This window comes from Musa acuminata, chromosome BXJ3-6, assembly GCF_036884655.1.
Source record: "Musa acuminata AAA Group cultivar baxijiao chromosome BXJ3-6, Cavendish_Baxijiao_AAA, whole genome shotgun sequence".
Classification (NCBI taxonomy): Eukaryota; Viridiplantae; Streptophyta; class Magnoliopsida; order Zingiberales; family Musaceae; genus Musa; species Musa acuminata.
Genome location: NC_088354.1, coordinates 36993228 through 37008128, shown reverse-complemented (window position 1 = coordinate 37008128; position 14901 = coordinate 36993228). Strand labels below are relative to the sequence as shown.

At 36.2% G+C, this 14901-nt stretch overlaps 2 protein-coding genes across 2 annotated transcripts; both read right to left on the bottom strand.

The window, feature by feature from the left end:
• Nucleotides 1-2816: 2816 nt before the first annotated feature.
• On the bottom strand, nucleotides 2817-3456 carry LOC135640984 (uncharacterized). Its single transcript, XM_065155897.1, has one exon. It carries the CDS (start codon nucleotides 3366-3368, stop codon nucleotides 2955-2957), a length of 414 nt encoding a protein of 137 aa, XP_065011969.1. The 5' UTR covers nucleotides 3369-3456; the 3' UTR covers nucleotides 2817-2954.
• Nucleotides 3457-5263: 1807 nt separating this feature from the next.
• On the bottom strand, nucleotides 5264-9708 carry LOC103989468 (probable xyloglucan glycosyltransferase 7). The gene is made up of 6 exons (XM_009408315.3): nucleotides 9524-9708; nucleotides 8350-9410; nucleotides 7951-8259; nucleotides 7584-7874; nucleotides 7374-7487; nucleotides 5264-6235 (listed from the first exon to the last, which is right to left on the bottom strand). Exons 2-6 carry the CDS (start codon nucleotides 9127-9129, stop codon nucleotides 5615-5617), a joined length of 2115 nt encoding a protein of 704 aa, XP_009406590.2. The 5' UTR covers nucleotides 9130-9410; nucleotides 9524-9708; the 3' UTR covers nucleotides 5264-5614.
• Between the last annotated feature and the right edge of the window lie 5193 nt (nucleotides 9709-14901).

Below are 14901 nucleotides of genomic sequence, written 5' to 3'. Positions count from 1 at the left end.
TATTGAATTTTATTTTAAATAATTTAAAGTTTATTTATTAAAAATAGTAATCATGATTAATTTGAACTTTTGATATATTCAATTATGTATGACTCAACTGAGAGATGATATTTTTCGAAGGTAAAAAAAGAAAAACTTATATCTTATATCCATTATCTTGTTTTTATATAAAAAAAATATGTTAAAGGTGTGTACATACAATTGCTCAATTTTGCTTTATTAGTTGTGGGCAAAAAATATTTATAAGTCGTTTAAGTGCTTAATTTCATTTTAGTAACATCATAATGAAGAGATATTTGAAGTGATTATTATACACAAGAAAATACTTGAAGTGATTATCATCTCTCAAAGTTGATGTCTCGCTAATGTTAGACTTTGGTCATGTCAAATACTTCGAATGTAATTTTTTTGTTCGGATTAGTAATAATACTAAGAAGGTGAACTAATGCAAGTGTGTTTGGAGATCATTTTAAAAACAAAGTAAAGATGTAACAGTAACAAACAAAAAATAATAATCAAAGTATTTAAATAAGAATACAAGATAATAATACATCCTTTCACCCTAATGTGTAGAGTTGTTACTGTTGCTTATACTGTGTTGAGAATTGCTATTCCTGAGGGGAAATCAGAGGACATAAGAAATTCTTATCAAATGGATCCCTCCATCAAAGGATTGGTATAAATTGAACTGGATGTCTTCTAATTTATGAATGCAGGCATTTTGCAAGAAAGAATAATATTGTAGTATGAGACTTGGGCAATTAAGGAAGGTATTCAAGCAGCTTTGCAAGAGTTTCTTTATCTCAACTCAAAAGTCTAGTAAGATACTTATAACAAAAATCCAAACATATGGAGCAAATAGATAAGAAGTCTCTAAAAATAAGAGTACTTAGGTACTGCTCTCAGTGGTCTACCTTGATTATTCGTAACTATCCGACTATGTTATGATCATAATGACATTAATATTGAATCTTATATTTTTTATAACAAGATAATAAAATTAATTGATGATAATATCAATTGATGACTTTAAAGAACTAATCATGAGATAAGCTAAATGTTATGATTATACTTAAAAGTGTAGACCACTAAAAGATCGAATGTCTTAGAAGATCTACTAAAGGATTGAATATTATAATAAAAAATTAAATGTTATATTGGAGAATCAAAACACCGTGTTAGCTTTTGAAGGAGGATAAATCGATATATCGAAGAATAAGATGGTTTGTCAAATGTTCAAATAACATGCTAGAAGAATACCCAATATATAAGAGATTCTTATAAAATCTTGAGAGTTTCAATTGTAATATTCTCTTGTAAATCTTAAAAAAGATAAAGCATAAAAAATCATTCATTTTCGTTTATTAGAAGAAAGATCAATAGTGAAAATCAATGGTCTTAATCTTATAAAGGGAAGAGGAATCAATGATATGATATCTAATTGAATCAATCAAATAAGCATAAGTAAAAGAGAAAGGTCAATCGATTCATAATTGTTACCTACGTCTACTCTTAATATATCTTCGCTCAAGTCCATTATTTTTACTATTAATTTTTCTTCTAAGAGTTCCAAGATCACAATCCTTTACATCTTCTTTTGGGGATCTTCACTTGATCTCTTAAACTTTTAAAAGTCACTCACAAGTACAATAAGAAATCTTAATAATAAAAACTCTAAAAGTCAAACCTAAAATGGATACTTTATAGCCCTAAACGATCGAAACATAAGAGTAAATCATTGAAAAATATTTGAAAATAAGGATACTCAAGGTACTATAATCATTTCATTTAGTATTATCATTGATGGTATCACCCAATGACTTAGATTGGGTGATACCATCACCATGCTTCCAAGCCTAGTAAGGCCCAAGACAGCCTATAGATCGATCCATGTAATGGAACATAAACTCCAATTGAGATAACTTAATTTTAGCATATTTGAAGACCACTTGCAACCCAATTTAACTTCGACCAAAGCTTTAATAAATCCAATTGCTCTTCAAGCACTTTGACGGGTCTTTCGACAAGTCTTTCTCCTAACGCATTATCCATTGTACTTACACATTACTTGATTTTTTGACATATCGATTTATCTTCCTCTTGATTACGATCATCGAATATAATATCTAATCATTCGATATGACATCCAATCTTTTTCATAATATTTAATCTTTCAGTATAATTTTATACATCTTAGCATAATGTTCAAACTCTCATCTATAACACTTGTAGCATTTATTTTATTATAAAATTAGTTCTTTAAATTTATCAAATAATTTTATTATTAAAATTAAGATTAAATTATCTTTTCTTAATTAATGATAGCAACCAATCGATGAAGAGATTTAAAAGATTTAAAAATAACCTCCTTTTAATCTATTAGTATTTTGTTCTTCCTTTAATACAATAAGTTACTTTACTTTCTCTCCATTCAATCATTATTTAAGGATAAGAAAAAATAGTGAATTTTCTTTTTTTTGGTTTGACTTGTTAAAAAGTGTACTATGATAATTAAAAGTTCAAATACTTATTTATTTTATATAGTATAAATTATAAAATAAGGATAAGATTAAGTGTAAAGGATAATATTTTATTTAGGATAGTGATTACCCTTCCAATTGTTTTAAATAAATTTGCAATATGAAATATCAGAACTCTTTAATATATATTTATAATTAAATATAAGAAAATCAAATTATGAAAAGCCATTTGAACTCTTAATTAAGTAGAGCACTCCATATTCAGAGAAACACAATAAAACCTTACATCTCAAAGAAACTGACAACACTCCCTAAGGTTTAACTGAGCCACCACCATTAATAATCAAACCACTTAAAGCCTTCTTTATTCTACTTTTCCCTACCAAACCACTCAATACACGCACGAGTACAAGCATACCGTATATAGATAGATATTAAACTAGCGACATATAGAGGGAGGATTAGTGGATGGCCTCAGCAGTAGGCGACGCAGTACTTCTTGCAGTCGATGGTGCAGCCTCCGCCGCCGCCGCCACCGCCGTAGCCCCTGCCGTAGCGGCTGTAGGATGTGAAACATTTGGCGGGACACGTCAGCTTCTTATTGTAGCACGGCCCCCAGTCGGAGCACACGACCGACGGCACGGCCACTCCGTCGCGGCCGTAGCCCGCGCCCCACCCGCCGTACCCCGCGCCCCACCCGCCGCCGAATCCGGGCATGTTGAACCCGCCTCCCGGTCCGAAGAACCCCCCGGGGTCGGCCCCGAAGCCCGGGATGTAGGCGGCGGCGTCCACTCCGGCCTTTGCGGACTTGCCCCTCTTATCGTCGAGCTCGCGGGCCGCGACGGCGGCTGCGAGCAGTAGGGAGAAAAGGAGGAGAGCGGTTTTCATGGTTCCGCTTTTTTCCTTCACTCTGTCGTTGGATACTCTTTTTGTGTTTGGACGAGGATCGACGAAGAAGGGTCCATTATATCAAGCAAAGTGGTGGAGAGAGAGAGAGAGAGAGAGAGAGAGAGAGAGAGAGAGAGAGAGTAACGGATCAAAAAGTAGGTATGATGTAATAAAGGCGCGGTGACTTCTGTGACTGCAAATGCGCGTTCAGGAAAAGCTACTTCTATATATATATATATATATGCTAAGGTATTGTCTTTATTCCATATTTTCACTTGGATAGCATGGTGAGGTTATGTTCCAGACAAAGTATGACAACGTTAGGTTAAAATAGTGAGACCACCTCAGGAGTTATGGAGCAGGCACTCCAATGGCATGTAACAGATGAATGCACTCCATGGCACAAATCTAACACTTGTTGGACAACACATAGTGGCACCTTGTCTGATACATACAGCAGGCTTTAAGCGGACACCATTTCTCCTACAGTATATTTCCGGATGTTCTGCAATCTAGAAGCAGCCATGGCTAGCTGACGCTTCAGTTCCTAGCTTTCACAACGAGGAAGAAGATAATTAGATTCAGCCAATCTATCTTGGCCATGTGTGTCACGGGAATCAGAAGGCCATCCCATCCAGCCAATCTATCTCTGTTGCACCGCTATACTTCACTTCCATCAAAGTTCAATTCTGTACCTTATTCGATTCCTTTCCTTCTCATCCTCATCTGTTTCAGATGGACGAGGCTTTCTCTAAGTACCAGAAGGTTGGATTAAAGCATTGCACAGATCTGATGCACACAAGTTAGGGTTCTCTCATGCAAAGAAGATACGTAATACGTATATAGGAATGTGGTGCATGATAGGAAGAATCCTGCCATCCAGAATTCTAACTCGAATAACATGACACAATATTAAGAATATTTTGAGTATTGTAGGAATATAGACGCTAAACTACGTAAAGTCGAGAAAGAAAAGAAAGAGGCACAGAATGCCATCTTTTAGCTGTCTGTCTTAGGGAGAGTTCGCGTTAACTTACAGGGATACTACACTTGTAGTTATTCTATCTTTGTTCCTTGTCTTGATGAAGGAAGGAAGGAAGGAGATGAGAGAAGGAGGAGAAGTCGCCGACAAGGGGACACCGGAAGGAATAAAGTGCAGGGAATTGTTGAGCAAATGGCATCCCACCTGGAGTTCTTCTTGCCCACAAGCTGTATGTAATTATTATGCTGTAGCACAAGAAGGGAAAACAAGCCCAGTTGGTGCCCCACCCATGCGAGCATCAACTTTGGGACTCCGGGAGGTGAGTCATGTGAATTAGAGATGACTCTTCCCCTGCGTCATCCATCTCTATTCCTTTGATGTTCATGTCGAACCTTTATCAGTCATTTCATGAGTTCATGTCATTTACTTGTGTTAGCATATTCTAATCTAACTCATTATCATCCTTTATTAGAAAATATTGGAGATATTGTTCTATTTTCAAGTGAAAAATAAGATGAGAGTTTCATCAAATTAATTTCATGAACATTCATTTATTATTGAAGGAGGCTTGAGGGCAAAAATGAAATCAGATATCCATGTCTTTTGCTTAGCCTGTACTTCCTTTTAATAGTTTTGTCAATGTTAGCTTTTGCATAATTTATTATTTGAATTTAAATGGATATTGGAATAGAATATATGATAGTTGCATAATTTATTGCCAATGCATCTTGAGAATGTCTTGGATATTTTTCACCAATAAAATTTAGGTGTTTCTTTTTTTTATAGCATATGAATATCTTCATCAAGATAATATCACCAAAATCAACACAATAACCCTTTACTTCAAGAAATGGCAAGTTTTGTAACTTCAACAACACTTAACACAGCATGGAAAGAACAACAAAAACATTGCTGATCAAGAAATATTACTTATCTCTGTATTAGAACTTCTTTTGGTTGCTGGCCTTAAATCTCATTGTTAGTGCCAATATTTCTTCGAGGAATTTCACAGAAATTACAATAAAAATGTTAGTTTTTTAATATCTGATATTCGAACAATCAAAATAAACTGCTATACTATAAGTGAAATCATACAAAAGAATAGGACCTGAAAGAATGATGAATGCAGCAGGCTGCAATTGTGACACTATCAGACACCTCTGCAAAAGGATCTTGGGATGTCATTAAACTGATAAATCCTTCCCTTAATTGTGATCATGTTCAGTAGCAACCCAGTTCTCATGTAGATTCTCCTCTTACCTTTTCACTCAATCTGCTCGCCGATCAGGTCAAGACCTACCAAGAGGAATGAGATACCCTGAAAGAGGAGGAAGTAGAAGTGTATACCCTGGGCTGAGAGCAAGCTCCGAAGTGAAGCAGTCAGCAGAAGAAATGCAAGTGCAAGTTCCTTCCGGTAGATTCTGTTATGCTTCTGCTTAGACTCCTTTTTCAGCTGGGACTCCACCTTTGCAACAGTTTCAAGATCGGGCACTGAGGCCACTCTTTGCTGCTTAGGCTCCTTCTTGACTAGAGAAAAGAGATCGCCCTCGGATGACCGGCCTGATTTCTTAGTGACAACCCATTCGTAGGCACTCCCGAGCTGGAATAGGCCTGAGATCATGGCACTGAACTTGGTCACAGACATGGTGTTCTCGAAGAGGAGATATGGGACGATGAATGGGAAAGATCTTGGTGCAGGCAGGATGCTGAGGAAGGACATGGTCGCGGGAACATAGCACACCACCCATGCAGGGAGCTCAGCCTCTGGGATGAACATGGTCATAGGGAGGATGATGCAGAACAAGGTGAAAGAGTAGAAAGGCAGTATTAGTTTGCGGAGAAGGAAGAACAGAAGTATCAAGTTCGATTTCTTCCAAAACCCAATCTGCAGCAAGAAATTAAATAGATTACCACGAGGAATTATGCAAAATAACATTTTGGAAAGAAGCATTCGATACAAATCTAATGAGAACAAATAAATGCTGAAACTTCAACAAATTTGGAGAATGACTAAATTTCAAGATGAAGTGTTATGAATAACCAAGAAATTTGCTCCTGCAGTTGGTGCGTTTTGATTATGCTGAAAGGAAAACGAAGTCGAGGGAATAAAAGATTGCTCTGTACAAATTGTAATAGAATATACCCATGTTTAGCATTTCTTGCAACCATAAAAGATACAGAAGAACAGAGGATCAGAGGAGCAGAGATAGTATCAGACTGAGTCTACCTAAATCAAGGAAAGAAAGATTAGTTATGTTTTATCAGCATTAACATGAGCCTTTGTGCACTAAGCCATCTTTCTGTTTTGTTTCAATTTTTGCATGAGAGTAACCAAAACCAAATATCATTTTGTTCTTGATAAGCCAGTATCATTGTAGGTAGAAGAAAGAGATCACACTCCAAGGCATGAGATTTACAAAAGACCATGTAAAAAATTAAACTCGTTCTTAGGATAGGCTTCTTAAATTGGCTAACTTTGATGTGTTCCTCAAAAAAACTGTTCTTAATATGTGTAAAATGCAGTAGCAGCAGAAAACTCCAACATTGTGTTCTTGCTAAGGTGATACAATCAAATATTTGTTTTGGATTATCGAGTCAATAACAGGAAATTTGTCGGTTTTTAGGAAAAGTATAAGTGTTTTTTTTTTTTGCAAATGATAAGTGACAAAGATAAGATTAGCAAAGTATAAGCTGTCCGGTAAAAGTTGAACTTGCATTTCTTATATAGCTTATCACCATTAGGATAAGGCTTTAAAAGTTGGCTAAATCTGATGTCTTCCTGTAAAACAAAAAAATTAGTGCCCTAATATGATGTAAATTGCATTAATGGAAAACTTCAGCATATTGTGGTGATACAATCATATAGATCAATTCTGTTTTTAATTACTGAAGCGATCTCAGTTTTATGTATGCCAATAACAGGAAAATTGGACTCAGATAAATTTGAGAAAAGTATTAACTTACACAGCATCAAAAGAATGCTCTGTTTCCTTTCTGCTAGAAACTGAAGCTGTGGACCATACCTTGGATCGTAAAATGTCGGGCAAGCAGAGTCTAAATAACTGCATTGGGCCAGAATGCCACCGATGTTGCTGCTTCCTGTAAGCTTCATACGACTCGGGCAATTCACACAGGCACTGTAAAATCAAAATTTGAATGAAATATCAGTATTAGTATATCTTAATATAATCAAATCTTTGAAAATGATCATAAATTCAAAGGTCTTCTGGTACCTCCACATCATTGAGGAAAATGAACTTCCATCCCTTCAGGTGAGCTCGGACTGCAATGTCCATATCCTCCACTGTGGTTCTCTCCAGCCACCCTCCGACATCCTCGAGTGCCTTGATTCTCCAAACTCCAGCCGTCCCATTAAAGCCGAAGAAGTTGAGGTACACTCCATTCACCTGCTGTTCCACCTCGAAGTGGAAGCACAAGTTGATGTTCTGCAGCCGGGTCAGCAAGTTCTCGCCTTTGTTCACGAAAGCCCATCTCGCCTGCACCAGCCCCAGCTCCTCGTTCTCCTGCAAGTCCCACCATGGATAGAGTTCATTATCAGAACTCGAGCTTGCATTGCTTCTCAGATCAGTTTGAACAAACGTTGAAGTGAGGAATGGTCCGCTTCAAGAAGTCCGGAGACGGCTGGAAATCAGCATCGAAGATGGCGACGAACTCGTAATCCTTCACGTAGCCACAATTCATGGCCGACTTGAGATTTCCAGCCTTGTAACCTTCTCGGAGAACCCGGTGGCGGTACACAATGCGGGCGCCATTCTGCTGCCACTTCTCCACCTCCTCCTCGATCATTGTTCGTGTCGTCGGGTCATCAGAATCATCCAATACCTGAATTAGAATGTTGGATCTCGGCCAATCCAAATTACACACTGCGGCAATCGATTGCTGGTACACCTGTAAAATTCCAAAGCCAACAATCACCATGATTATAGAGTCGGAGTCCTCAAATCCAGCTCGCAAAGATCAAATCTTTCCGAAGGTTACCTCCTTCTCGTTGCACATGGGAATCTGGACCAATACCATCGGGAAGTCCTCGCCGCCGGACTCGGGATCCTTGCCGACGGCCTGCATTGGCACGGGTTGGATCTTCTTGAAGCGGATCCAGAAGCAGCCGAGGCAGAGGATGAGGCGGTCGGCGCTTTGAATGAGGAAGAGGATGACGCAGGTGTTGGCCAGGAACTGGAGAGGCGGCGCGATGTACTCCGACCGCAATTGCACCCATTCGGCATACAACTTCTCAAAGAGACCCCAAGCGCCGAAGGAAGCGGGCATAACCAACAGACGCTGCAGCTCGATGGTGCCCAAATGCCAGCCTTTCAAGTAGGCGGCAACCTCGAACCCCAGCAGAAGTACCGAGAGCCAGAGGAAGAGCTTGATGCAAGAGTAGAACCGGGTGCGCAGAACAGGGCTCTCCCCGGGAGGCGAGGAGGCTGCATCGGAGTCGGTCCGCCCGGCGGCCACGCGCCGGCGCACGGCAGACGCGAGGCCGACGGCGGCGGAGGCGAGGGAGGTGAGACACCCGGCGGCACGGTGGGCCTTGAGGAGCAGCACCCAAGTGAACTGCTTCGCGTTCTTCCCGCGGCCGCCCTTCCTCGCCCCCACTCCCGCTAACTCCTGCCCACCGCCGCCATCGACACCGTACTCGTTGCCGTCGCCGTCGGGGGAGGACATCTCTGAGATGGACCAGTTGGGGTTCTCCATCTTCACGATCACCGACGTTCCACGGTAGTCGTCCTTTCCCCACCAGTGGAACGACGGCGCCATTACTCCTAGACTCGATCAAGATCTCACCTTTCCTACGAATCTGGCCCCGGAACCAGCTTTTCCTCACAAATCAGACATCAAAACTAAAAATTGCAAGCGCAATGCCTCTCCCAAGGCAGAAACTATGAGAAGACGAGCCCTGCGGTGCACACTTAACCCCCCATCAGTTACAGCTTGAGGACGAGCTGCCGCTGCTCCGCCTCTCCAGCAATAAGAACGGCACGACGACAAAAAGCACCACCAAATCGAATCAAAAACAGCTCACCACGTCTCCCGACGATCTGACGAAGAAAAAAAAAACAGAGACAGAAGAGGGGAATCAAAGGGGAATTCTTATCTCCTTGCTACGATTAGTGCGACGGATTCCCAAGCCTGGGCGGGGGTGGAGTTTAACTTGCTGCGAGACGCTGGAAGAAAGCGGGATTACAGCTGGAGAAGGCGACACCGATGCAATCAATAGTCATCCTCCTACGCTTCAAAAAATTGATACTTCTTTCGCTACGCGGATTCAGAGGACGGAATGTTGAAGAAGCAGAGGGAGAAGGAAACCATGATTGGTGGGGAAACCCGGCTGCCACTTGGTAAAGGATGATTCCTCTTTACCTTCTTCGATTAGTCTAAACAAGTATGTTGGGGATCGCGACGCTGCGACGTCCGGCGCACGGTACATCATTCTCCCTGCATCATCTACGTTCATCACACGTTGAGACTGGTACAGATGACTGATGAATGCTTTTAGGTTCACGCCCGTGGACAATAGATCCGAAAGCGATTTGAACGAAAAGGGGACCACCGGTTCAGGGAGGGGGCAACCATGTTCCCTGATATATTACCTCCCACTTGAGACAATTTTGTTGCCATTAAAGTGTTTTTTTAATCAAATAGACGATTTCCTTCAAAAAAAATATTTAAAATAATAATATTTTTAATTTAAAAATATTTAAATTATTCCTCAAAAAAAATTTGTTTGTTATAATATTTTGATCATCATAATAAAAATATTATAAGAACTACTTAAAAATATTATAAATGATATAAATAGATTTTTTACTTTCATCAAACTAACTATAAATCTAAAAATATAATTTTATAATGACCATCATACAGTATTTTTCAGTAACATTTATAATGTTCTTAGTACATCAAAAATACTATAAATATTATTTAAAATTATGTAAATGAGATAAATAAAAAACACTATAATTAATATAAAGAGTCAAATAAAAACACTATAACAGTTTAAAATTATTTTAAAAAATTCTAACAATTTCTTAAAATATTTTAGATATTTTTTTTAATTATAGATATTATTTGTAAAAAATAAAAGAGGAGTATCTTTTAGGAAATATCTAAATTATAAAGATTTTATATGAAAATCGCCCTTATAGAGACAACACAAAATATAATTTTACTTTGATCGGATCCTACATAGGAATGGTGGATTCGAATAATCTATCAACTTAGATGGTTCGGTGTGAATAGGAGTTTCTTGAAAATGATCATCAATATCAATTGTTAAAATGAAAAACTAGATTATGATGCTTGATATTTACCATTTGTTTTATATACATGATGTAATGAGATAATAAGGAAACAATCATACAAATAGCTAAAATAATTATTATAAAAACAAATCGTCTAAATAAAATAATTTTTTGTTTGTTGAGCGATAGTTAGATCATATTTTATAAAAAAATAAAATAAAAATTCATTATATAAATAATAAGACACAAGAAAATATTTCTTGATTTTTTTTAATTTTTTCCTCTTCTTTTCTCATAATTTTTCTTTTCTTTTCTTTTTTACTATTCATTTTACTGTTCTCGCACGCATTAGAAATGTGCACAGAGAGACACAGACAAATAAGAACGTGACAGATCAACCCAAGACATGTGATCTTTTTATTTCTTAAGGCATCATACAAAAAAATGTTGCTTTATTATTTATTTTACCATCTAATCCTCTCTAATAAAATATATTTTCTGAAATAACAGATGGTCTTGTTTTTACTAAAATAGATATGGAAAAAGGATTATTTTATCCTTAGTATTTTTTATTTTATTATTTTATATCTAGGTTATCTGATATATTATGATTCAAATCTAGGTTGAGTCTAATGTCTAAGATTGTCACAAGATTTATGTCATGAAAGCAGAAGATTCATACGTAATCCTATAAAAACTGTCATAAATATTTTCGATAAAAATCTTTCTAATACTTAAATTAATGGAATCTAACGATTCAAAAAATAAAAAAGTTAGTATTCTCAAATAGATCGAAGAATGCACTTAGATATCTTTTTACAGTGAACTTAGATAATCACCAAAATGAAATAAAAAAAAATTAATTCTTATGTAAAATTATTAGTCATTTATTTAATTTATGAAAATATATATCGAATCATCGAATATTATAGTTATAACATAATAAATCCTACTGAGTTAGATAATCATACGTGACATATCGAGATGAATGAGAATCGTTATATGAACTAACTCGATATCAAATTCTGACGTATCATAAGTTACTCACGTGTTACTCTCTAAATGTATTACTTATAAATATTAAATGATTTTATATTATATTTAAACTTTTTTGAGTTTTTGATAAAAGATCCAAATTTTGTGGAAAATTGTTGTAATTTAGCTACATAGAGCTTTTGGTGTAATACAAGTATAGAGCAAAAGAATTAGAGATGTGTTGGTATACATAGTTGAAGAAATTGTGGATTCTAATCCTTCACACGTTATAAACTCTAGTTATATTCAAGCAATTATATAGTCAAACACCATGGCTTGCTACGCAATCTTTGTTGCACAAAATGTGAACTTGAGTAGCTTAAGGGTTTAATTTAATGCATCAAAGCAATAAGTTTGACATGACATGCGTGGGGCAATGATTGGTGATTGAACGAACAAATGAAAGCTAAGGGTGTGCAACACATTGTTTGGGTCCACTACCGACAGTCCTCCAAAATGTGGTGTCTTCACTCAACTCAGAGGTGGCTCGATCCAATAATGCATCAAATCATGTGCCTTCTCTCTCTATCCCTTAATTTATAATTTATATACATGAGAAATAGTTCAGTTCATAGTTTATCTCCACAAGGAGAATGGCTCATGTGGAAAGTTAGGCGCGTCAATATAAGTTCCTAACCTTTGCACTCATCTCATGTTATACTCCAATACTTAGGTTTGTTTTCCTACTTGTACTTATTTTCTATTCATAGTTTATCAAAATTTCAAATAAAATTGACCTAACATTTTTATATAGAGAGTGACTTTCGTTGATCCACAATCATTATACCATATTAACAATATAATCTAATATAGGGGAATATTTCGTTATAAGAGATATTATTATATAACATGTCTTGTTAATAACTCGAGTTGAGATGTGAGTTATATGTCTCTTATAGAGATGGTTTATCTCATATCACTAGCTTTTTGTGTATAATATTAGAGTTTAACTACTTAATATTAGAGGCTATAGAAAAATATTATTTTACAATCTATATCATCATATCACATTAGCATTTTAGTAGCAATAAATATTTATCATATTGGTTTTGTATAAGATATTGATATAATTTGTAAACTCGTATATCTCTATATTGTATCACATATCACTAGCCACCAAATAATGTTTTATCATATCAGATCACATACGTTGATATAATATATTTTAATGATATACCCAAATTTAATATATAACTTATATGTCTTTTGTGTCGATGATATTTTTATATCATTAGTCTGTAATGATTATAATTTAATTATTTAATAAAAAAATATCATTAGTGATAGTATATATTTTTTTCACCCAAACGAGACCGAAATATGTCGCTTTGATGGGAACCAATAGGTAGTAATTCACACGCTCCATACTTCATTATATATGAGTTGGTTTTGAAAGATGTTGGATAGCTTACATTTATAAACGCAAGTAAATAGCCATCACACGTACAACTGTTTACATGTGTTTGTATAATTATTTTTCACAGTCATAAAAAAGACTGAGGAGACTATATCGATGATGGAAAGAGACGACGATAGCTATAAAAATTAAGATAGAGAAGAGAGAGCAACTTGTGATGAGAGGAGGGAGGAGACAAACAATCCGATTTTGCCTTGCAATCGGAATCCACTCGGAATCCGTAGAAGTTTAAGCATATGCAAATAGTTTACCTACAATCAAACTAATCGTGGCTAAATATATTTATATTGATTTGAGAGAAAGAGCGATTCTACATAACACTTTATGTTGAAATGTATGTTTTTTTTTTAAGCTGTCTTGCGAAATATTTTCTCATTTACATCACAAACCACTGCTTGCTTTCTAAGTAGATAGATTCCTAAATAGTAGTTGCTAATTTTATCAATAAAAATTTTAGAGTTGTTGAGGGAAAAATAGTGATTGATGTCTGAGTCAATTTGAAGTGGTGAAAACCTAAGATAACATGAGTGTTCAAGATGATGATTAAAGTGGTTCTGAGATAGATTCAAGATAAAAGTATCGAGTTATATAGCACCACATATAATAAGATCGATATCAAGAGAAATTTTTCAATCTGATCCCTTCGATACTTAAATTAGTGATCAAAGTCTCTTAACAAGTGTGGATTTTTTTTAGAAAGAGTATTCTTGTGTAGCATTGGAGATTAACTTATATACTTGACATTGAAAGAGACAATATATATTTACCCCAATATCGTTGATGTTTTATCCATGCGGAGATAGAGGGGAGACAATCTTAAATGGTATGTCTTAGACTTTTCTCCTTACGAATAGATAAATAGAGGGTGACTTGAATCTTTTTCTTCTACGATAATTTTCCTATGACGATTATGTGCAAAACGATGATTGTTCCTTAATATATTTCCAATCACAAGTTATAAACCTAACGGATCACGAGAACCACAAAATGGTATTAACGAGTGGTCCCAATATAAAACGTCAAGGCTCTTAACAAATCGATTGTATATGATGGCTTATCTCCCGCAATTGACATGGCAAACGTTGTTTTGGTCCATTAAAGTAGCCCCAATCTACCGCTCTTGGGAGAATGACTGGAGGCTGCATATGGCGTAAAGCACTTGCAGATTTCACAATATTTTTGCTGCTGGGTTGCGGTACATGAACTCATTTATATCTGATGATGAAAAATGATTGATCACCAGTCAGAGGTTGCCGAACTTTAAAGAGATTAAATATCAGTCAGATGGTCAACTTTTTTTGAAGGACAGGAAGCCTTGAAGCAAAAGTTTTAGTATGTTCTATGGGAATAATTTCAATAATTAGATAAATTTATCTTTTATAGGAAATGATACAATAGGAATCTATGACACTATCTTATGAGTTTGAGATGGATGGATTAATCATTTTAAGTTTATTTATCTTATTTTATCTCTATAAAATTAAATGATATGAACTTCTTCTTCCTTTTGAGGAGGGACAACATCTTTGGACCCTCGTTTTTGTGAGCCCAATTGATACAAAGGCAGAAGCCCGATCGCGTTGACCTTGATAGTGGAATTCTTTAGAATGGTGAGGGTAGATTGAGGTTGTTCGTCCCGAGTAGATGACCGAAGTCAAAGGGTAAATTTCACGGATGAAATACATTATAAATTATAGAATAACTATGATAATTTTTAGGTAGTTGAATGAGTCTATTGAGTGTATTGAACCGGAGAATTTGCAATAAATAAACAAAACGAAGCACTGGGAATTTATAATGAGGGATCCTAATCCGATGCTAAGTTAGAACATTTAA